The sequence below is a fragment of the Lepidothrix coronata genome, unplaced genomic scaffold (genome assembly GCF_001604755.1).
Source record: "Lepidothrix coronata isolate B3197 unplaced genomic scaffold, Lepidothrix_coronata-1.0 Scaffold158, whole genome shotgun sequence".
Classification (NCBI taxonomy): Eukaryota; Metazoa; Chordata; class Aves; order Passeriformes; family Pipridae; genus Lepidothrix; species Lepidothrix coronata.
Window position 1 is genome coordinate 906,398 of NW_016690338.1, and position 24,741 is coordinate 931,138.

General features: G+C 36.9%; 1 protein-coding gene across 5 annotated transcripts in view; it reads left to right on the forward strand.

Annotated features, from left to right (window-relative positions):
• The first annotated feature begins 408 nt into the window (after positions 1-408).
• Positions 409-24,741, forward strand: part of DNAH5 (dynein axonemal heavy chain 5) — a 115,585-nt gene continuing 91,252 nt past the window's right edge. For 3 of the 5 annotated variants that reach the window (XM_017829128.1, XM_017829131.1, XM_017829133.1), the window contains exons 1-15: positions 409-465; positions 5,390-5,524; positions 7,878-7,962; positions 10,088-10,251; positions 10,676-10,897; positions 11,448-11,585; positions 12,175-12,351; positions 13,196-13,309; positions 15,178-15,285; positions 16,000-16,122; positions 16,875-17,090; positions 19,792-19,899; positions 20,604-20,689; positions 21,474-21,795; positions 24,354-24,560. In XM_017829128.1, coding sequence (XP_017684617.1) covers positions 409-465; positions 5,390-5,524; positions 7,878-7,962; positions 10,088-10,251; positions 10,676-10,897; positions 11,448-11,585; positions 12,175-12,351; positions 13,196-13,309; positions 15,178-15,285; positions 16,000-16,122; positions 16,875-17,090; positions 19,792-19,899; positions 20,604-20,689; positions 21,474-21,795; positions 24,354-24,560 — 2,262 coding nt within the window. Of the gene's footprint in view, positions 466-3,798; positions 3,914-5,389; positions 5,525-7,877; positions 7,963-10,087; positions 10,252-10,675; positions 10,898-11,447; positions 11,586-12,174; positions 12,352-13,195; positions 13,310-15,177; positions 15,286-15,999; positions 16,123-16,874; positions 17,091-19,791; positions 19,900-20,603; positions 20,690-21,470; positions 21,796-24,353; positions 24,561-24,741 lie in introns of those variants that run through there. The other 2 variants (XM_017829129.1, XM_017829130.1) reach the window with 2 other exon arrangements.

Below are 24,741 nucleotides of genomic sequence, written 5' to 3' on the forward strand. Positions count from 1 at the left end.
ATGTTGCCCTTGAGCATGATGAATTGTATCCAGCCGTGTTTGTATGTAAACAGTATCACCTTAACAACGCTGTGGTTGGTAGCAGTAACTTTCAGTGCCTAATCTATAGGCAGTAAAAACTGGTGGTTAGAGACCTCTCATTTCTAAAGTAGTGCAATTTAGTTTTCAAGCAATTTGAAGGCACATTAGAACTGAATTTTAAATACAGAGATAAGGTTATCAGTTGCTGGTGTTTTAGGTCCTTACTCTATTTTTCAGAGTTATCTTGGTGTTCCTATGGAAAAGGAATGAAACAAGTACAAACAAAAGGTTAGGGGAAGAGTGTAAAATAATGAATCTGGAAGCTTGTTCCCTGGTTTAGGGGTTGTTGCTGAAAAGCAGTACTTGATGCTTATGCTGAATAGTACAATGTTTAGAGTCGGAAGAAAGCAGCTTTGGAAACGGAGCATTGGCAGAGTGATAAAGGTAAGAAAAACTGAATTTTGAACTAGGTCTAGACTAGTAACTATATAATTTGAATAAAGGTTTGACTTTAGTGGGGGGGAGGGTGTAGAAAAATGTCTGTTTTAAAAAAGCTGTAAGTGGATGATGTTAGTTGCACAATTTGTTTTGAAAGGCAGATTTGCACTGAGAGATATTTATGCATTTGACTAGTGGTACTTGTATCTTGCCCAGATTGTTGCAATGGTCTGGTAATGGTATAATTTCATGAATGTTACATTAGTACAATGAAGAGTTTGATGTTAGATCTGACAACAAAACAGAAGGGGGCTCTACCACCAAGGAAAATAGAAGTGTCACTTCACTCTTCTCATATTTGTAAGATGGGAATAGAATTTTGAAGACAGCGCTTAGTATTGAGAAACAACAATAAAATAAAAGTCATTAAGACCCTTAGACTAATTTAAGAAGCTGGTTATTTGAGCAATCTGTTCCTGAGCTAATGCAATGTGATAACAAATGTGCAGAGCTCTGATATTTAAGAGTCGGCTAAGGGGACTGCCCCAACTTTTTAGGGTATGGATTTTTTTGGAAAGAGAAAATAAAAAAGTGTGTGTCTGTTGAAAAACTCAAGGTGCTTGGAAAGATATAAGATGGTTTGCAATTTACTTTAGCAGGGAAATTCATGAGCAAGGCTTATATAACATAAAACGTCTTAGCAAGTTAAAGGAGAGACAGATGAATTCTACGCTGGTTAAATAAGTTTTGCATAAAACAGTAAATTAACAGTAAAACATTCTTACTTTTTGACTCTTTCACTATTGAGCATCTCAGTAAACTATTGCTCATCCATAAGACTTTGATTTGAGAATGTCTAAATTCAACAGTGCACAGTATTCTGACAAAAAAATGCGTCATTTGGTGGATAAATAGTGTTGAGAATAAGTTTTATCTTGTGTAGTTATGACTTGCATACTAAGTAACATTCATGCTAACTCTATTCAGGGTGTCTGGAGACACATCAGCAGCCACAGTCTGCAATGGAGAAATTGGCAATAGTCAATAGCTGGTTTCTGAGCCTATTGTTTCAAAGAAAGGACCCCTGGAATCTCTGACTTGTGCTCTTTTAGTACCTGCTGCTTAAATATATATACTTATACTCTTTTAGCAGTTTGAAAACTTTTTAAAAAAATTTAATTTAATTCCCATTTGTTGCTTCAGATTGATGGTAAGATGGTTATGGTTTAGGCATATGTTAAGATGGATTTAGGAATCTCCCCTTCATCTTGCTTCAGGAGAAGATGTCTATTGAAATTAGTTTCCTGTGCTGAATTGTTGGTATTTAGATATTAGGAATTTTAAGGTTTTATGTAACATAAAACAAGCTACTTGTTATAACTGGACTAACCATCAAAGGACTTTTTAGTTAATTAGTTTAGCTTTGGACCTGCAATCTATTGTGCAACTGTGTGATATGACCTTTCCTACCTTCATAACCAAGAGTGGTAAAAAGAAACCCAAAACTAAACTTGGCTGTTACTTGTGCTGTTCTTTAAGTGGAAAACTGGGGTAAAGCTGTGCCATATAAAAACTTGGACAATCCCTCCAGATATCTAAGTGAGGTAGTGTTTATCTCATGTAAATACTGCTCCTTCTGGATCCTCCTATATCATGAGACATTAGAAAGAGACTTTCATTATGACCTTGATCAGAATTGCTGCTGATACTTTTCAGGGTTTGCATCCATGTTACTGCATGTAGCAGCAATTTCTCTCTTACCTACATAAATGATAGCTTGTGTGTTTTAGCATCCTTCCATCTTCAAATCATACTCTTTCAGCGTGCTATGAAATTGTGAATTTCGTAAAACTGCCTATTCTTGGGTAATTTTTTCCTATAGCTGCTGTTTTGCTGTTTAGACCTGTGTACTTCTGTATTGAATCCTGCAGGATGTAAAATATACAAAAACTCATAGGCCATGAGGACTCTGCTGGTTTGAAGTAAGATGTGAGTGTAGCTAAAGAGGGGAAGGGAAGAATGTGAGGTAGAAAGCTCAAGGTTTCCTTGTAATTCACTCTCTGAGATCCCTAATCCTAAGTAAAGAATATCTTAAAAATGTATTCTTCAAGTAGGATGCAAATGGAAGCTCAGAAGCTAGACTGGAAGTCTAGCTTTTGAGTGTTTTTAAATATTTAAATTAATTACTTGTTATTGAAAGCACCAAAGTTAGGTTTCCTCTACTTTTCTGTGGACAACATGATCTTGAAAGTGAGGCCGAAGTTTCTTCTGATGACTGCAACAACTGACATGAGAGTTTGTGATTGAGCAACACTTCATTTGTGGAGGAAGAGAAGTTTGTAGAAATGGCAGATCATCAAAATATGGAATCATGACAGGCAGGGTGTGTTCTTGAATTGTGTTGTAGCAACTATCAGGAAAAAAATGCATGAGACTTGCATTAGTTATAGAGAAATTCATCATATCAATGCAAACGCAAGTCCATGTCTTAATCTTCATAAAACTGTAGCTTTAGCATTTAGTTAATACTTTCCTGTTTTCTTTAGGTATGGTTCATTAAATAATTTAAGTTAATTAGACTTTACAAGTTTTGTGACATTTTAATGAATACTCTTGTTACTGGACTTAGACATCAAATATTGCCTAATGCTGCATAAACAGCTGTACACCGTAGCTAGTATAGTTATACACATCATGATACAGCAATTAAAGGATTAGAAAGCATTTAAAAAGCTGTAAACAAACCTCAGGTCATGACTTCTTAGTTCGAGAAGAGGGTGCTTGATATGGTTTGAAGCTGGCTCCCTGCCAAGTCTCCAAACCTTACCACCAGAAGTCTCCCCCCCCCAAACCTCAGGGAGAAGAGGGAGAAAAAAAACTAAGAAAACCCGAAATGAGAGAGAGACAGCTAAAGTGATATATATAAATATATTTACACCTATGTTACACTTATATACAATTAAAATATATACAATTTCCCAAGGGAAAGGGAAGGGGGAAGGGAAAAGGAACAAAAACAAAATAATATATATATATATATATATATCACGATTAGTGGCCCGAGATCTAGTAACTAAAAGAGTTAGCAAGGAAATATCTCACACTTTCCTTGGGACAACGGAGAGTCGCTCTGGACCAATCGCTGGCAACCTCCATCTCCCAAGGTCAACAAGGCCTAACCAGGCCTCGCTCCCCAACACGGCAGACCCGACAGCAGGGAACCTGCACCTCCAAGCCGCCGGAAGGAAGGAGAGTGAAGGCCTCTCCTCCTTTCTTCTTATAGTCTGGCTTATGTAAAAATTGTAGGGAATACTGGGTAAATCTGGACCCTTCCTTGGTTACAAACTGGTCACCAAGGAAGGCCTAGCCCAAACCACCACAGTGCTCATGATTTCAGCCTACATAAATGCAACTTGTAGAAGAAATGGAGGCTATGAGCATCTGTATAGATCAAGTTGGTAACTAATAACCAGTGTAAGATGAATACCTTGTGTAGCAAAATATCTGGAGTTCCATGTTGGAAACACAAGCAGCGTAAAAAAGTAGTCTATCTGTAGTTTAAGTAAAACAAAATGCTTTTTGCTGGATTAAATAGAAATTATTCAGTAGAGTATTGATTGTACTTTTTCTGTTAAGGGTGCTTTATCAGTTGTGTTCAAAGTACTAAAACAACAGTTTTGAGGATTCTAGTGTTATCATCTAGTGTGAATGAAGCTGATTCAGCAAAAAATGTTTGCTCTTTGCATGTCTAACTAGGAGGAAAATTTCTACTCATATTTAAAAACATGCAGGAGAGGCCAATTCTGTGATGACACTTCACTTTTGGGAAACTGGAGATGATGTTAGGGGATGAGAGTGGTAAAATAGCATAAAGTCCTTGTATGAATTAATCTGCTGCTGTGTTCTTCAGACATATCTGTGTAAAGAAAAGGGTTTGTATGTTTGTCTTTTACATGAAAAAATATTTCTAATATATTCAGAATTTGTGAAGGCATGCTAGTAATTACAAGTTTACCAAATATTTGAAAATTTCTTCAGAAAGTAGGAAAGATATTTACATAAGGGTATAAAGTACATTATGCAGGTCCTATTGGCTCTGCAAAAGCTTGTGGATAGATCAGTTGTGCATACTTTGTAGAGCTACTAGTTTTTTCATAATCACTGGGGAAATAAGGATTGAATTTACCACCAATGAAACATAATGCTAAATTTCTTCTGAAAATGAAATGATATTAAATCTTGTAATCCACAAGCACAACAATACCAGTAACTATTCCAGAAGGCTATTTTGTCTATAATGTAATGAGGCGTATTACATATGGGAATTCAATTTAATTAGGAGAGGAGGTGTACTGCTTGAAGAATGGTATAATAGCTATAGTTAAGCACATTTGTAAACACTTGTGTATCTTGAGGCTCGTGGTTTGTTTTACTTCTCATTATATTAGAGAGATAATGTATAAAACCCTAGCTTCCTCCAGCAGCATCTGTCTTTATTAGGGAATGGTACAATATCTTCCACAAATAAAAAAGATCAGTCAGAATCCTGTCTTGATGATCATACGTGACTAGACTGAAAAGCTGAGACTAAGGATTTAGGCCGTTGAAGATAACTTGCAGAATAACTCAGCTGTACGTATAAAACACATTTTTTGTTCTACAAAGCCTTTCAACAAATTAGTCTTTTGTACAACATTATTTATGGTAGAAATGTTGTGATAAATCTGAAAATAGAACACCAGAAACCAACTGTAAAATCATAACAGGAGTTGCTTCTGAAATTTTAATTTGAGTGCCATAAAAACATAAATCACAAGCATGGAAGAATGTAATAGCCTTTACTTTTTAAAATATCTTTTAAAGCTTTCTTTATTTTTGTCTTCAAAATAGATTGTGACTTTTTCATTGTCCACTTTGTGTTTTATAACAGCAAAAGCTCAAGGAAGAGAGGGAGGCTAAACGGGCTCGGCTGGATGGCAGGCATGATTACTTACTAGATATCGTTGCCTCCTGTGTGAATCTGGATAAAGCAGAAGTAGAAGATGCTATTCTTGATGGTGACCAGGTAATCTGATGAGTTTGAAAGTGAAACTCATAGGGTACTTTAGAACTGATATTACCATTAAATACTTGGTGAGATAGTTGTCAGGCTTTGTGTCAGAGATTACTCAAGTCTTCTCATTGAAAAAATATTTTTCAGCATTTTGTAATTAAGTTGAACAAAAGCATCCTTACCTCCAGGATCTACTGTAAAAATATTGATTTTTAAATTGATTAAAGTTTCTGCTTTCCAATGGTTATAGATAGTATGGTAAAACCTGTGACTCAATTTAATAGTGGAACCACAGTGTGAAGTCTCCCAGCTGAATGTACAGCACATATAGATTCAAGAGTCCTGTCCACATCAGGTTGCAAGTTCTTGTTTCCATAAGGCTACCACTGGCATTTGTGATCGAGTTTGCAATCTAGTTTAGCAAATTGAAATAGGTGGAAACTACTTGATAAAATAGAATGGATTATGTGATCTGACTGACTACATGAGGGCTAATGGAGCGGGTAAACAGTTCCAAATTCATGTATTGAGGAAACAATGCATCAAAGTTGATGGTAAGCATTACAGTGGAGATACATTATGTGATTTGAAAAGATATCATTTTCTTTAACGTAATTAGACAGCAAGTAGATCTTATTTTACTTCCTGACACTAAAGAAAACATGGTTGTGGTTTGTTTTTTTTTTCTCTTGTATTCTCTTTCCATCTCCATACCTTCAATTTATACATTCCCATATCAGTGCTAATATTGTTGAGAAAATGAAGAAAATCCACTAGAAGACTACCAAGACAGAGAGGGACATAAGGCATGGGAAGTATGAGATGAGGGAGAAGAAGAGATTGAGTGCAGTTCTTGAAGGGTAGTTATAAAGATGACAGAGCTGAACTATTCCCAGTGGTTGCAGATTATAAGAACAAAGACAAAGCCACAACTTGCAAAATGACCATTAAGAGACTCTTCTTCACCAGGAGTGTAATGCAGTATGGGAATATGTTACTTCATGTCAGTTGTGGAGTTTCAGTCCTTGAGGTTTCTGAGACTCAGCCTAGAGTCAGCTCTAGATAACCTGAGCTGTTGTTGATAATACAGGAGGCTGGCCTTGAGATCTCCCAGAGGTCCCTTGCAACATTTCCATAACTCCATGTGAATGAGCAAATAAGCTGTGCAGAACACTGTTGTACATGTTAGAAAGAAGAATTTGTTTCAGCCCTTGTGCACTCTGTCTCTAAATGGTTTTCTTGGCAAACTGTATTGCCTGAGAATAGCTGTCAGATGAAGAAAATATTGGCAACTGCTATACTTGGAAAGAGAAAAATGTAATAGTTGTTTTGACCTCATCTTGGAGGGCTCGGCCAAGATTTTTTGGAATAACAGTTTGTCATCTTGGTGAAACTGAGGCCTGTTATTAATGGAAGAGGGATAATTGTGGCTTTCTTCCTGCTGCTGGTGATCTTTTAGCCTTTTTTGCTGCACTAGGAAGCACAAATGGGATGAGCAAATATTTCTGAAGATGAACTTGAAGAAACCTTTTCTGCTGAAGATAGCTATATAGTTAGGGACTACGTGAAACAGCGACTCTTAGATCTAAAAAAATAATGGATTAGGCTAGACTTTCAAGTAGGCTGATACCTGGATCAGCATACTAGAATAGAGCAATTAAGTTTCTTTCTCAGCCTGTATGGCCTATATATGAGATCTGTGGAGTGCACTACTAATACATGCTTCAATGATGCTTGATGGCAGTCTTGAATTCATGGAGAACAGTGAAATTGTCCGGAGGCTTAAAATACAAACAAATAAAGACTTCCTCTGTTGCTATGATATGAATCACAGAATCATTAACATTGGAAAAGACCTCCAAGATGAAGTCCAACCTTTGGCTGAACACTGCCTTGTTAAATAAACCATAGCACTAGTGCCACATCCAGTTGTTATAGAATAATTGCAGCTGTGTGCTTTCTGCTTTGAGTTAGTTAGCTGAACAGCAGTAAGAACAGTGTGGTGAGGTACTTCAGTGAGGTGCCACTGTGCTTCAGTAAATGAAGAAGTGTCCTGTGCCCTCAGGTTGAGATAATGCACAGCATGTCCAGTAAGTGGTTTCAGTAAACTGAAACATGGCTTGGCTGTATTTAATTGTGTTCAGCATGAAAATATTGAAACATTTCAATTAAGTAGGTGTGTGCCGCTAAAGGAAAAGGCAACCCAATTATTTTTTGAGGAGTAGTAACTGGACCTGGTATAATTTTAGTGTTGAATAATGATAAAGTGATGAGCATTTGTCAGACTTTTATTAAAAATCTGAACAAGTTAAACTTTTCATAGTGGGAATGCTATGCATTATGTTCTTAATATGCTTTCAAACAGATAGAGCACATTGACAGATTCCTGGCCGCTGGAGGTCTGCGTCATCTGATGTTCTACTATCAAGATGTGGAAGTAATGGATACAGGTAAAGCAACTTAGGTTCTCCTGCAATATGTCATAGTTGCGCTGAGCAAATGTGCAAGGAAAAAGCAAACAGTGTAAATTGTATAAAGCAAAGTTTGGTCATACTGGGGAATCTATCCCTGTTCAGGAAACAAGATTGATGAAATTATTGAAGATTAGTAGTGCACTTCTGCATATTGCTAGGATGAAGCAGCAAGGTGCTTCCTTGTGAGCTCAGCAAATCTTGTCTGGGGGGCTGGGAAAAGTTTTTTGATAGTTAAGAGATGACTTTCACACAAGGTGAGCAGTGATAGATGCTCTGCCCCCTCCCCTCCAATCATACCACCAGTTGGTCCTAGAAGCTATCCATATTTCTTGGCACACAACCATCCATCCAGGTGATCCTGTTACATGAGAAATGCCTGCATGAGGCCCTCATTGTGGGTAGAAGAGCTATTATCCCAGAAGTGTCTTCTGCGCATATCCCTTTCCCCAGTGCACCTGTGTTACTACACTTCTGGGGGAAGCCTTCTTCTCACTTCCCTAGAGGCAGCTCAGGTCCCCTGTGACAAGGACATCCTCCCTTTGCCCATGGCTTCGGTCCCAGAGCCTCCAGTGCTGCTGCTGTTGGGACTAAGTCCTTTGCGACCTTTCAAAGCATGTGACTTGTGGGAGTTCACCCCACTTGGTTACCCTGGATGTACATGAAGAGCCTTGTAAGCATATCTGTGTATATTTGTATAAATGTGTTTATACATATGTAAGCAGATACCAAGATGAATGTACAAATATGTATTTATACTTCATGTATTTTCAGTATATATGTATGTATATACCTAAAAGGGAAGAAAAGACTGTTTAATATAATACAAGCAATTTTAATAAAAAAAGTTTAAATGCACATAGAAATAAAATTAAACGAAAATACAAACTCAGCAGCTAATTTAGAAATCTGAACCAGTTTTAACATGCCTGAGCTGAAGTGGTGAAAGTATGATGGAGAGAGTGTGAGACAAGGGTCAAAACATAGAAATCTAATGAGAATTGCCCTTGCCCACCCTCAAACCAATCAGATACCCTACAGTATGATTATGGTAGCCTTTGGTCTTTGGGATGTGATGCTAAATGCAGGTAACATGGCAAGCGCTAGAAAAAATCACAAAAAAACCCCCCAGCAATTCTCAGCAATGTGTGCATTGGGTGAATAAGTGAAAGTCCCTAGAAGATCATACACACAAGAGGAAAAACAATGAAATGGTTGTGAAGGAGAAGACAGTGGGATGAAGTGAGTGGATTGGAAGCTGCCTTTGTCCACAGCTACAAGTATAGAGTTACTTGTAATACTAACACAGTGTACAACTTCTGCTATATGTTTTTCCTTTGTAGGTGGAACAGAGTTTTCAAAATAATTGTTTGTGCTGATTGTTAGGGCTGTGGTTCACAGGCTGGAAAAGCAAAAATTAAAGTTATGGTGGTGCTTACTAATCAGGGAAGCTAAGTGAATTTTTTGTGGTGTTGCATGCATCTTGTTGGCAAGGGCAGTTATTATAGCCACCTCAAATACAAGCTGGTTTTCTGTCCCTGATGTGGATCAGCAAACACTTCTGCTAAGGCAGAGGGTGATCCCATGAAGGGTGCCTACAAGATATTTTGTGTGGCCTCGTTCTCCTTATTTCCACAAGCATGCTATTTCTTTCCCCCTCCCCATGTTAGACCTATGTTTACATGTTTTTAAGGAAAGACAGTTGATAATGGCTCCTTTAAGGTAAATTACATTACTACATTTCCTGATTTTTCTCTACTTTTTCATTTTTAAGCAATAGGGCATTATCTGCAACTGCATGATAGAGCCATGTAAGAGGATCTTGAGCTTAGAGCCTTTGCTTAAAAGTAATAGAAAACAAGTAAATGAATAGAAATGAAAGGCTTTTGATGTGAGAATATCAACACTAGATGAAATAGTTCTTACTGTGCTGTGAAGACTCCAAATGCTCTCTACTGTCTGTGGATAGTTTCATGAGGTGCCTTCAGGGGACTGGGACTCAGAGATGCGCAAATAACGACTGAACTGTTTGTGTAGAAACCTTTTCTTTGAATAAATAATCACTGGGCTAAGTATTTCTTTTTTTTTTTTTTTGAATCTATAGAGCACTTTGGCCTTCCAGGAACAGGAATGAACTCCCATTTGACAAAGAAGAAGAAACTTAAAGTATTTGTGACGGAGGGAAAAGAAATTGCTTTAACTGGTGTGTGCATTTTCTTCATTAGATCTAGTCTTTCTAAACCCATAACAACTGAGAATATCTATCAGGTAAGAGTTGGTGACTGATGATCTCTGTACATAATCTTGTTTAAGATACATTTTCACCTTAGAGCATTTGCTCTCAGCACATAATTTGACAGCTGTTGACATGGAGGAATGAACAAAAGGACACAATTAGACTAAATGAAACAGAACAATAAAGGAGTAGAATGGAAAAAAAGACATTATCTTGTGGCAGTAACTTGAAGTGTATCATTGATAAGAAGAAATAATGCTAAAGAAGAAAATTTAAGGCACTCCAGAATGACAGAGTAATTAGTCAATACCTAAATAATAAGATGATAAATTTCAATAATTTCTAGCAAATCCATTAGAAAAACATATAAAAATTATTTTACTTTTGAGAGCATATATGTAAATTATAGATAAACAAGTATTTACCGGTGAAAGACTCCTTTTGTTTCTTTTACAGGAAGTAAATTTTAATATGATGAATATAGGTCGAGATGGCTTATTAAAAAGTGTCGAGCAGTTGATTTCAGAAATCTTCATTCCAGCCTTGCAGACTACGGGTTGTGGCTGGGTTGAACTTGGTGAACCTCAACAAGTTTCCGATATTAAGCAGGACTTCTTTCATGCCCTTGAAGCGTTTGTTAGTGTGCTATCAGGAACTCAGCAAAATCTGTTGGAAAAGGTAGTATATTCATGTGGCAAATAGAAATTGAGCTAGCTGTAGAACATCTTTGTCTCTGCAGCTTTTGAATTAACTACTGTTGTAAATTACTTATTAAATTTGCTTTTTTAATTTAAACTGGAGAAAAAAACAACACCTTTGTTTGTTGTCATCAGAAACTTGTTATACTCTGATCTGTGGCGTTAACACTTCTGCAGATGCTTCTGCTCTTGTTTGTTCTGTGACCAGTTCTTTAGAGCTACTAACTTCTTGACTCTTCACGACTGTGGTCGCTCTTAAACAGAGAATGATTTATGTGTGACAAACTTCTGTTTTAACTGTTGATTCCCATTCAGCTTTTTTGAAGGAAAGGGCATGACAGCACAGCTTCCAGATGAGTGAATTCTCCAGATTCCAGAATGTAGTTCTGGCTCAAACCAGTTTAATTTAGCTTGAGCTGGGAAAAGGAAGTGAGATACAGCAAGTAGAGCAAGCAGTTACTTTTTAAAGTTCCTGAATTATTTGTCATGAACATTTCAGCATTTCAGTTTTTTTTTAACTTGTGCTTTAGGTCAGTCTGAAGAAATGTGAAACATACAACCTGAGAACTCTAAGAGGACCTTCAGATTACCTGATGGTTGCTAACAGCATAGATGCTCTTGAAAAAATAGAAGTCTGCATGAATGGATGGACCAAACAAATTGAACAGGTGATACACTGGACAAATGTGAAATATGACATCATCTGCATATTGGCAGATGAGTTTAATCCTATTGGTGTTATAGCTACCTTTCTACAAATTTAGATGTTATCCATCTCTTTATTTTAAAATACTGTTGATATGTTTCATGTGCTTTTGCTTCTCAATGAGAATATTATTGAGAGCTTTTCCATCTACTAGTAAATAGAGCATACATGTCCTTGGAAGCTTAGTCCCCTGTCTTTGATAATCACCTGTGGTTGAAGTGAAAAACAGTGGTTCCCAGTGGATTTAATGAAGGAAAAAGGAACACAATAATTGAGTGAACACTATTCTCAGTGGTCACAACTGTACTTTGAAACATGCTTTGTGGGTTATTTGCAGAAAATGTTGTTGTTGGAACGCAAGGAACAGTATTTCCTATTCAGCTTGGAAATAAAAGGCCAAGCAAAATTAAGTCTCTTGTGTGAGGTGGTGGCAGAGTTAGATAATTTATCAGGAGAAGTTAATATTGGGAGTTAAATATAGAATTAATCTGCACTGTCCGTGCAGATTAAAAATTTTAACATCACTCACTAACATTACTGCATAATGAAAGGTTCTTGCAGAAAATGACCAGGTGAGAAAGGAAGCTGATGACCTTGGACCGCGAGCAGAGCTTGATTACTGGAAAAAGAAATTGTCAAAATTCGACTACCTTGTGGAGCAGCTGAAGAGCCCAGATGTGAAGACAGTGCTTGGAGTACTCACTGCTGCTAAATCCAAACTGCTGAAGGTTTTTATTTTACATTATAACAGATGCAGAGACTAAAAATGCTCTTTATACCCTAGTTCATTTGGTGATGTAGGTAACAATGCTGGTGGGGTAAACATTGAAGCATCTTTGGCTTTTGTTTTCTTTGTACTTCTCTATTCTTCAGCTTGAGTAGATAAAGTTTAATCTAGTTTAATTTATGGGAGAAGAATGGGATTCCTCTTTGTCTAGAGGCTGATAATGTACTGTATCCCCATGGCTCAACAGAAATAATGAAAGAAAACTACCCCCTCTATTTTTTTAAACGTTTTTTTCATGTTGTTACAGTGCTTGTGGGATCATGGCCCTGAAATTAGCTCAGTTGGTTAGAGTGTGGTGCTAATAACACCAAGGTTGTGGGTTCAATCCCTGTATGGGCCATTCACTTAAGAGCTGGACTCGATGATCTTTGTGGGTCCCTTCCAACTCAGAATATTCTGTGAAATTTCTGTGAAATAACTTCTTACATTGACATAACAAAGTTAAAGACCCATTACAAACAGAAAAATAAATAAACCAAAAATCCTTGGCTCATCAAAACAAGATTTGAAACAAATACATAGTGACATATTCATCATTCATATATTTTACAGCAGTTTGACTGGACACTACTACTGACAACTTCTTGAGCTGAGTGGCCTAAACTAACTGTATGTTCAAAGCCGAGTTACTAATGCAAAATAAGGACCTGTTCCTTATCTTGGGTGAACACGTATAACTCTGAAGTAACAGATCTGTGCTTTCAAACATGTTTAAAAGCTAATGACACAACACATTTTTTTCTGAAATCTGTGTTTTGTTTTTTTTTCCAACTTTCTATTCTTAGAAGTGGCGAGCATTGGATATTCGCATCACAGATGCAGCAAATGAAGCTAAAGATAATGTGAAGTATCTATATTCTCTGGAAAAATATTATGACCCGTTATACAATAGTGATCCTGTAAGCAGAACTTTAAATTCTTAACATAAATGCCTTGAGAGAACCAACATGAATGTGTGCTATAAGATTGACTTGGAAATGACACAGAGAAAATTTTAAATATGCATCTCCAGTTTCAGATTTTGTGCAGTTAAGGTGAAAGTAGCCTAATGAGAATTTCTGGCTACAAAATAAAGTACTTGTTACTTATTCCATAGTATCTGTAAAGCTTTTGATCTGATGACGAAACTGGATTCTGTGCTATGGGAGAAAGTGAAATCTTTACTCTAAAGAAATAAACAAACCTACAAAAAACCTGGTTTACTTTGTGCTCCCAGTGTGGGTTTTTACCAAGGAGGAAGTGATGCCTGCTTCAGAGATGTTTAGTATTGAGATGGTGTGGCACTTGGGGTGAAAGCCACATAGGCATGGATTGTAAACCCTTTCATTTATTGATATTTACCTGTAAAATTTTGAGAACCAGTTTGTCAACAGAGTAAATAGAGCACTGTCATTGATTTAGAAATTCAGACATGATGAAGAGATGTCTGTAAAACCTTTGGCCCATTCATGGGCTGAGGACAGGACTGCTAGGCTTTTGAAATGGTGATTTTCTTCAATATATTTAGTAAAAGGCATTTCTCTTGTACACAAGACTTACTGAAAACCACAAAGAGTATGGAGAATTAAAATGTGTGTGGTGGGTTAACCTTGTCTATGCACCATGGACTTTCTCAATCTTCTTCATTAGGATGGGATAAGAATACGGTATGAAAAAGCTCATGGATTTTTCAAAGACAGAGGCATCGCTTACCTATTATAATCATGGGCAAAACAGACTCGACTTGGGAAAAAGTGTCTTTATTGATAGTGAAAATACATTTGGGAAGTGACAAACAAAGTCAGAAATTAATACCACATTTCCACACCCCTAGGAATCTTCCTTTAACTCCTTCTCTCTCTTCCTCCTCCCTCCAAGTGGTGCAGGGGAAGTCAGGGCTGTGGTCAGCCTGTAACAGCTTCTTTTTCCTGCTTGTATTCCTCTAAAAGTCTTCCTTGCTGTGGTGTGGATCCTTCCCCCAGACCGCAGGGAAACACCCGTCCCACAGGAGTCTGTTTCGGGCTGCAGGGCCATCCCTGCCGGGGTCTCTCCTCCCCTCCTGCCCTCTTCCCACTTTGTCCTCGGGGCTGGCAGGGCTGTTTCTCATTTGATTCCCCTCCCTCAGCCCTGGCTGCTGGGCAGCGTTTTGCCCTCTCTTGCCCAGGCTTTTCCTGGGGCTGTCCTTTGCCTGCCCGTGGCTGAGGGGCTCAGCCATGCCCTGCGCTGGGGCTGCTGGAGCCGCTGGAACCAGGGTTGTCTGCCTCCATACAGGGGCTGCCCAAGCTGCCAGCCCTGGGGCTCCTACACCCGAAAGAGTGGGCTACAAGATCACCTCCTCCCAGGCGCGTCAACTGTTGTATATCATTTTATATTATCTAAGCACCAGTGCTATAGGAAAGTTGTTCTTCATAGTTCCTTTATTCAAATAAGCATCATGAGGCTTAATGCAATTTCTGGGCTCTCTTTACATGCCAGCTTACATCAAGTTTAGCAACTGATCATACAAACATACTTTTTTTGTGAAAAAAGCGGTTCTTTTGAAGAGGCCTTTGCCTCCATCAAATATCACTCACTGATCAGAATTCTTCCAGCCAAGACTCAGAATTAAATTGTCGAGCTTGGGGAGTGAAGTAAGATAGGCAGCTCTGCAGGAGAGTCCTACGGAGACAGAGGCAGAACCATTCTGAAGGCCATGTTTAGAACACTCCTGCATTTACTAATTAGGTGTTGAGCTAATGTGTGATAACAGAGGTACTGAACAGAGTTCAGACTGTGTGTTTCTTTCCAGGTGTCCATGGTGGATGCTATTCCAGGACTCATAAATACAATTAAAATGATTCAGAGTATCTCTCAGTATTACAACACGTCTGAAAAGATTTCCTCACTGTTTGTGAAGGTAGGTGCTGAGCCTGAAAGGAAATCTTCATGGATCGTTTTCTGTGTTTTTCCTTGAGTGAGAGAGAAAACACAAAGGGACCAAGCAACTGGAGAGGCAACACATCAGTCAATTTAATGCTGCTTTTTGAATGTATAGAGACTTGGAAACAGTGATAAACTACTTCAAATTTAGGACTTATTTTACTGCCTGTAATTTGGAGTTGTAAGAACTTTTTCAGACTTAAATCTCACCCCTCATGTGAATAGATGGAGTAACTTTTTGTTACGAGTTTTACCTGTTATGAACTGGGTTTTTTTGTGGACCCAATTATATTAAATTCACATTGCCCTTAAACCTCTATATGTTTGCATAAAGAAGGAAATAGAGTTGGAAGGACAACCTATTCTTTGAAGTCTTATGGGCCCTTGATTTTACCTTTGCTTTCAGAAGAGGCAAAGTCTTAAGACTTTGTAATCCTCAATGCCATTTCAAGTTTAGTACAATGGGTTTAGGTTTAGGATAAGGATAGATAATCAACATTTTGATGGTGTCACATTCTGGAGGCTAGGTATTGCTAGGAGGATCGTCAGTTAATGGGACTGGTATTTCGTATTGCTTTTTTTCAGCCTTTAGGCTGGTGGAGTCAGAGGAGTGTGGTGAGACTGAGAGAATGGCAAGATCTGCTTTGTCTTGAAATGTTTTTTTTTTTCACAAAGTTAAAACTGCTTTTAGGTGACCAATCAGATGATCACAGCTTGTAAATCTTACATTGCAAACAATGATACAGCCACTATCTGGAATCAACCTCAGGAGAGAGTTATGGAAAAGCTACAAGCAGCTATCAGACTTAAACAGGTAGGTGGGAAGAGCGTATGGAAAACAGAATATAAGGGGATATTTAGGAGGGCCTGAATAGGAAAATAGATTGAAACATAAAATTTTAATCAGTAACAACTTCGGAAAGTGTGAACCCTTTGTATTGATATCTCCAAGTGCGGTTTTTCATACATAAATGTGATAAAAATAATGAACATTATATTATAAAGAAAACTACTATTGAAAGAAACCATTTCAAGCAAATCTGTTGACTATTTGACTTTGGGAAGAATATAATTTTAACGTGTTTGGAGTAAGGTTTGTGCCCAGTTAAGAAAGCAGAATGAAAACTGGAAGCTGCTATGGAGCAGCATTCTAATGTTAGAAGGGCTTTTGTTCTTGAAAGTGACTTTTGAATAATGATTACTCAGTAAACAATCAGCACACAATCATTTTCAGTCTCTGAAAACTGAAATTTGTGTTGTCATCTTGGTTATCCAGTAAACACATCAAGACCTGCTATAAAATAGAGTGAACAGAATTTCATGCCAGCTAAGGAAGTGTACAAATACATATTTGTGTAGTTCATTCATTTGATGAAATGTGTTGCTGGGTTAGTTTTCAGAGACAAATTCTGTTACCATCTTTATAGTGTTCATGATTGTTTGTTGATGAAACTTCTACTTGCTATCAAGTTAGGATAATACCTGTCTGTGTAAATTTTGTTCTAGCTAAAGACAATGCCTTTTGTTATATGCTTGACATTTTTCTTTTAAATTCTTTATTTTAAGGAGTATCAAAATTGCTTTCGCAAGATAAAAGAAAATTTGGAACAAAATCCAGCTGAAAGACAATTTGATTTTAGTGAGATATATATATTTGGAAAATTTGAAACCTTTCATCGTCGTCTGATAAAGATAATAGATATTTTCAATACTATGAAAACCTACTCAGTTCTACAGGAATCTAAGATAGAGGGATTGGAAGGAATGATCACAAAATATGAGGTACACAGTAAATTTTGGATGTCATGTCAGTCTAACTTGAACCTTAAAAAATAAATAATTATGAAAATGAGAAATGGTTATCAAGAGAAAAATTAACTCTGAAATTGTGCTTAGATTACTGGGTAATAGCAATTTAAATATGTGATTGCTGGGGAAGTGAACAGACAAGGTGAAAAAGGTCCAACTTAACATGTGAAAGAGGTATGCTAAAATCAAAGTTGATTGAAAAAAGCAGTAAGATGGGGGGACTTTGTAACAGGGGTAATTGGAGTCATGGTTTCATGCTATGATCAGGAGAAAAATTGAGAAGTCCAACATTTCGAATGTTAGGCTAGCTGGGACCAGAATTGCAGACTGTCTTCATTTCTTGCCCATTATTCTAGGAGTAGCTGATCAGTGTCTGCCACTGAGGCTGGCTCCATTGACATGCTGGTTGATGCTGCAAATTTTCCTTGCAGCTTGGGGTTAAAGCAGCCACATTTCTGTGCTGCATAAATACAAACAAATAGAACTTTGATTTCTTGAAAGAAGTAATGAAAAGAGAACTAAAACAAATAACATCCCCCCCCCAAAATAACCCAAGCAAAAACTTGGACTCTTAGATTTAATTTGTTTCACTAGAGAAATAGTAAGCTCAATTCCAGCAAAAGAGATTATTAAGTTTACTTAAAACCTGTATTCTAGGTCTAGATCTAGAGTACAATCATCGACTTTGTGTTTTATGAGGGAAGAATGATTTAATTCACAAATGGCTATTTTTAGTGTGTGGGAGAAAGAGAAAGGACTTAGCTGATTTGCACTGGAAAGCTCTTCAAGTTTAGGCTTTTTTCTTTTGTAACAGTAAAATCCCTTTTCTTGTTAGCATTACTATGCAGTTTTCTGATCCTTTTTTCTTTTTATAGAAGCGAGACTTGAACAACAAGGAGCTCTTCTAAGAATATAGATGTGCTAAATCATGTTCTTTTCTTCCTTCTTTCTGACATGACTTTCTTTTCTAACAAGTAGAATCTTCCCTGCTTTTACTGAGCTTACTTTATTGCATATCTTTATCAGTGCAGCATCCTAATTGTGGCACCTTTAAATATTAGAATAAATCAGAAGTATTCAATGTGTGGACATTGTAGATTGCTTTTAGAGATCACATGTGATGCAGTGGCAGTACAGGCAAATGTGGCATTCTAGTTTGCTTTAGCCTGTCCTTTGCCTTTTTGTTATGGCCATGAGTCAATCACTTTGCTTTAGTTAAATAACTACACGGTAAAATCTGAGCATTCCATGGCCCTTCCTAATTCAATTTACTCCCTCTTGTAGTTCTCAGGTTTGGATTCATTGAATACATCCTTCACAGTAGCCATTTTTCTGCTTTGTTCTCTTCTGTAGTCTTCTGAGAGTTAACCAGGGCACAGCTGAAAGCATAACTTGATCCAAGAGTTTTCCACCTGGGCAGGACAGGTGTGGACTGGTCTGAATTTGCTTCCAAGAGCTACTCTCTAAAGCTGTGCCACCAGGCTTCTCAGCAACTCAGGTTGCTGAGAATTTCCAGATCATGCAATGAAGGCACTATTTTGATAGGCTGGAACACAGGAATCTCATTTATTTGAGGCATTTGTATTTGAAAAGCTGCCTGTGACCATTAGCCCAGATTGTGCTGCAGTCTGCAAATTCTATACAGATGCACCTCATTATCCATGGCAGCACTCAAAGCTGAAGTAAGAACTTTGTGTGAAACTCAGCTACTCTGAAGTCAGTTTCTTTTGGGGAGGAGGATAAAGGGAAATTATATATGCTTAGGTAAAAAATGTTACATAGAATGTTCTGGATAGTATGTATAAAGGGTGGAAAAGTGATCGTACTTTTTTTTTTAACAGTGACAAAATTGAGGTACTAAAGTATTTGACGCAGACCATAGCTATAGTTATGTGACTTGAAAATTTTTAGGAAGTTCTTATTTTGCAGTTCTTATCCATATCTAGGGTTTGTTAGAGGAAAATATGGAATTTTTATTTACAGCAATGCAATAAAACTTAAATTCAGTTGACTTATGATAAAATGGTGAAAGTCTGCTTTGGTGAGAATATGCTGAGCTTTGTGGTTGTACTGTGGTGAACTACTAGGATGTTGAACAGTAGTTAATCATTAGAAATCCTTTGACTGTGTGTACAGCTCAAGGGAGATGTTGATTAAGAGGTACTTTCATTTGAGTGGACAGCAGCTGTGTAAGAGAAGCCAGGAATACTAAGTCCTAGGCTGGTGATGTGCTGCATCTTATTGTGACTTTTGAATAGTCTGTTTATCTATGAAATCAGTTGTTTTAATGACATGGAAAATAATAATGTGAAAATATTTTTCTGTGTTGAACTTTGTTAACTTTTAAATAGAAATCAACATCTGCATGAGAGAATGTTTAATAGGTAACAAATGTCTTTGATGAAAAGTTAGAGTCTGAGTTTTCTGTCATTTCTAATTGACTTCAAACAGAAGTAAATAATACAATGAAATTCATATAACCATTACACCAACTTGTTTCCTGCAAATATATCATTCAAGTGGTTTGCTTATATTGTTCAGCAAATACTGACAGCTAATAGCAAAGGTAAAATATGAGTGTTCACATCCAGCTGTGCTAAATATTTTGGTTGGTAAGTCTCTTTGATAAGAAAAATTTTTTATGATAATTTTCTTTTTCTGTGAAACTGTTTAGAGCATTGTTGACAACATGAAGAATAAGCATTACAATTTTTTGGATCAACGGAAGACTGATTTTGACCAAGACTATGAAGAGTTTTGCAGAGAGATAAATGATCTTCATGTAGGTTTTATGATTCAAATACAAATTTAATTTACTGATGAATCCTTATGAAAACCAAAATATCTTTGTGTGAGTTACCACCAAACAAATTATGCAAATCTCAAAGTTTATATTTTGGAATTGAAAAATTATTCTAATGTATCTCCACTTTAAAGGTTCCTTTTATTATCTTTCAGACTAGTTTCATGGAATACGCCATTGAGGGCCTCCAACAAAAGGATTTTTCATTAGTGTATGCTAGCAAGAGTAACATGAAAATGAGTGATTTCACTGAGTGAATGGGAGCATATTACAAATAAGTCAGATAATTAACTTTCCCATAATTCTGAAATCACAAGCTGGTGGAAGGAAAAGGTATCTGTAGAAAAAAATATAAATTAAATGTGTGTCTTGCTTTGGCTGCCAGAGAGGTAAGCAAGCATTCTTTGAGGCCTCTCAGCATCGTGAAACATTGGGTACCAAAGCTTTTATTGGTTGCACAGCTACAGAGGGAACAAGGAAAGAAAATGCCTCAAAAACTGACTGTTTTGTCTAATTATTGTGGGAAGAAAGAAAGGAAAAATTAATACATATTGAGAATAGTTTCACATTAAAAAATGAGCTTCTAATATATTGCATAATAAATCCTGTCAAATAATACCTGGCATATTTGATGTGTGTGCCTTATGGACTTCTCTGATGTAGAATTATTTGCTCTTCTTCAGGATCAGTTAAGGATTTTCATGGACATCACCTTGGAAAATATTTTGAACACTCAAAGAGCACTGAGTATGTTGCAGAAATTTGAAAGGTACTATGTCCTGTCTAGATTGCTAAAACTCTGCCAGGCAATGAAAATGAGACATTGAGGATGGTGGAAAGTGAGGGGAGCAGAGCAGGAGGCATCTCCTTAAATACGAACAAAACCAACTCAACCTCTTCTCACTCAGCTCTTCAGCTCTGTTGAGGGTTGCCTTTTCAGTGGTTTGAATGAATAACAGCCATATTTTTTTGTATCAGAAAATTAGAACTGTAAGTGGACTTTGAAGTTCATCTTTCAAAATTAGCATCAGTATAGGAATACTTTGTGTCTGTTAGCATATTTGCCTTAGCTTTGTGCTTGAACAATGACATTAATTTGTTACCACAGTGCTGCTAGGAGAGAGGAAAATGCTTCTGTTAGGAAACAGTGAAATTTGTCTTGATAAATTAACATTGTTGGAAAAGCAGCCTTGCTCTTTATTCTGTCAGTTCTTTTATTATAATGTGTTTAATGGAATAGACTGCTAGTGGTGAATTGGTTACAGTTTGCTGCACATAATTTCAGCCCAGTGTTTGAAAACAGTGACAAAACAGAAACTGTGTAGGCTTACTTGGAAAGTTTTATCATCTGGTGTAAATCTTGGTTGTTTGGAATCAGGTTGTGCCAGCATTTGTTCAAACTGAAAACTGCTGCTAAAGTGGTTATAAGAGTTATAAAGTAGTTATAAAGTAGCATGCAAGGGAATCTGGAACAACTGTATTTTCCAACCATGCATTAGAAGATTTCAGAAGGGTTGAAAGAATTTTTTCATGATTATTATTTTTCTAAGCAGATTACAAATTCCAAATCTTGGCATTGATGAAAAGTATCAGAAAATATTTCAAAACTATGGCCATGACATCGAAACAGTCTGTAAGATCTACAGCAGGCACAAGCAGGACCCTCCACTGGCCCGTAATCTGCCTCCAATAGCTGGTAAGATCTTGTGGGCACGCCATCTATTCCATAGGATCCAAGAGCCCATGGAGACTTTCCAAAGGCACCCAGCAGTTCTGCAAACACCAGATGGCAAGCGCGTAATCCGCAACTACAACAAAGTAGCAAAAGTTCTTATGAAATTTGAGGTGATTTACCACAGGGAATGGCTTCAGCAGGTAAGAGAGTTGATTTTGATTAGGATATTAAAAAAAAACAAAACAAACCCAAACCCCAAAAGGTGGTGGATTTTTTTGTTGGTAGAGTAATAACATCCTACTTTACAGACCAGATTGGATTCCCATCATTTCAGGCCTTAGTGAAATGCTGGGTTACAGCAGTGTGAAGGAATGTCTGGTTAATAGCAGTAGTCAGGTGTGCTAAACTTTAGCCTTAGGATGGCTCTTAAGTGACAGATGGAATAAGAAAAGGCACTTTATAAAAAAGTGTTCCTATTAAGAAATAGGGCCTGTAGCACTTGTAGCTGAATTTGGGAACAACTGAAAGACCTTCATTATAACTAAGAAGTTAGAAAGTAAAATATTTATTAGGAAATGTATAACGAACATTCAGTGGTAGGCTTAGCTGCCTCTCCGTCTCTGCCATGTTCTTCAGACTGTGATACAAGATCATTGTGTGTGGGGTGAAGAGTTTTCTGACACATACTGTGCCTCGATGGAGCTGTCAAGCACATTTGCCTTTCATCTTTTGCAAAATGACTATAACATCCAAGGCACCTGAACTGGTGCCTTTCTTTATGAGATCTGAGTAATCAGTGATTCAATCGTTATCTGTGCTAAAAGTAACTGTCTGGTTTTTCCAATAGCAGAATCAAATAATGCTTGGCAGCCATATAAATTTGCTAAACCTGTTGCAACAGTATACTCATTAGGTGGGAAAAAAGGTGGGATCACAATTTCAAATTTTGAAACGTACACATGTGGAAATATATGAAAAGTATACCCACTTTAACATCAATTCACTTGTCTACCAGGTACGGCAGGAAAATGTGACTATTGACCAGTAGTCTTGTCTCTCGAGGAAACGAGAGTGCAGACGGGTGTGGACATGAGTGTCACAGAACACAAGGTGGAGCTCTTGCTCTACTCCTGAACAAAAGCAAAACGAGAGGGGGAGAAGTGTCCTGTAGGGAACACAAATGGAACAGAAATAGGGTGGTAGCTCCTCCTACTTTTTATTCTTCCGTACAGTGTATATAGTTAAGCGAAGTGGCACTTTCTGATATTTCCAAACATTTTTCCCTCCTTTTGTCTGCTTGTTACTGGATTACCTTGTTTATCCAGGTTTTTGTTGTTGTTATTGTTTTTTAAATAGCATAAGATTTAAGGCCATTATTTTTGTGCTATAGCAAATGATGTTCCACTTGGACGTATTAAAATAATACAATACCTAGAAGTGTGAAAGTTACTATAATTCTTCAGCAGTGTAAGATTCATGCCTTCAATGTACCCTTTATTTCCATTACCAATTTCTGTTACCTTAATGATGTAAATTACCTGAGGAAAAAATACATAAACAGGAGAGGAAGAGCTGATAGTGGGAATAATGGGTCTGAAGTCCAAAAAAGAGTGCAGTAAGATTTTCTGTTGAACTTTGCAGAAAAAATTGAGCTTCTATCTAAGGGAGTTGTGCTTTTTTTTTCTGCGACTAGTGGGTAGAGCATGAAAACTTCACTGAGAAAACATGGTTACGTGATTTCTTGAAAAATGCTGTGTAAAATGTCTTGATAACACATAATACTGCTGAAATAAGCAGTATAGACATCTATAGTTTAGACATTGAAAGGCAGTGTGAATTTTCTGTGTTCCATAAAAAAAAGAAAGTACACTGAAAGATATCAATGGGTTTTGAAACTATTGCCTAAAACCAAGCTCCATTTCAATGTAATGTGATACATGAAATTTGAGGAGTGAATAAAGAACAATAAAATTACGTTGCCAAAAGGACAGTAGGAAGATAGGAATAGCAGCAGAGTTTTTAGTGTAGGAAAGATTTCCCTGCCTAAGGCAGGACTTCTTCCTGCTATCAGCTAAATTTTTCATGTGTCATGATCTTATGAATGCTCTCCCTTCTCACATAGAGAACAAATGGTATTCTAACATTTAAATCAGGCAGTTAAACCAATTGCATGATTAGGCTTTCCTTTTAAGGATTAAAAAAACCCAAACTATAATAAACATTAATTTTTATCTTTTAAAAGATTTGCTTAGAGGTTGGATATAATTAGGAGTGCCATTAAAATTGGAGTGTGGTTTATCTGTTAGGTATTGGAAAACAAGCAAAAGGAGAAATGGGAATAAGTTTATTCGAAAGATATATGAAGAAGTTATCCAAGAACACTTCTATTCATTTAGAAGGTTGAGTGCAGCCTCATTGTAGAATGTGTAATAAGTTCCAAGGAGATGAGAGTTCAGATTTAAGATAGTTGAAGAAAGAAAGTCTGTAGCTCTGATTTGGTTTTGGACTGTGGAATGCAGCTTATGATATCCAAGAACAAATGAAAAAATATCTGTCAGATAAAGATCGGTTATGTTGTTAAGCATTTGGGTACATATAGATTGTGTTAATAAGTTTTTGTTGTGGATTCATACCATATCAATCCCTATTGTCAGCAATACTGGATTTTACTATCTGCCAAAGTGATATTTATGTCCAGACCAAAGTATTTTGTTGTAGTGACTTGTCTGATCACGAATGATGACTTTGTTTCCTGCAGATTGAATTAATTAAAAGAGGACTTCAGGCAACTCTCTTGGTAAAAGCTCCAGAAACAGGAGAATTATTTGTGAATTTTGACCCTCAAATATTAACTTTAATCAGAGAAACAGATTGCATGGCTCACATGTGCCTTGAAATACCACCATTTGCCAGTATTATTCAACATCAGAGAGACTGGTATAAGAAGATTGTCAACAATTTGCACGTGGGTTTATTTTAGTTATTTTATATATGTGTAGCATACATTAAGATGTCTAGGTTCTATACATATGGAAGAGGAAAAATGAAGATCTCAACTATTATGCAATAAGAAAACATTGACAAATCTATTTTTTCATTTGTATGATTGTCCTGAGGGACTTTTAAAAAGAATTTCTGGCCTTCAT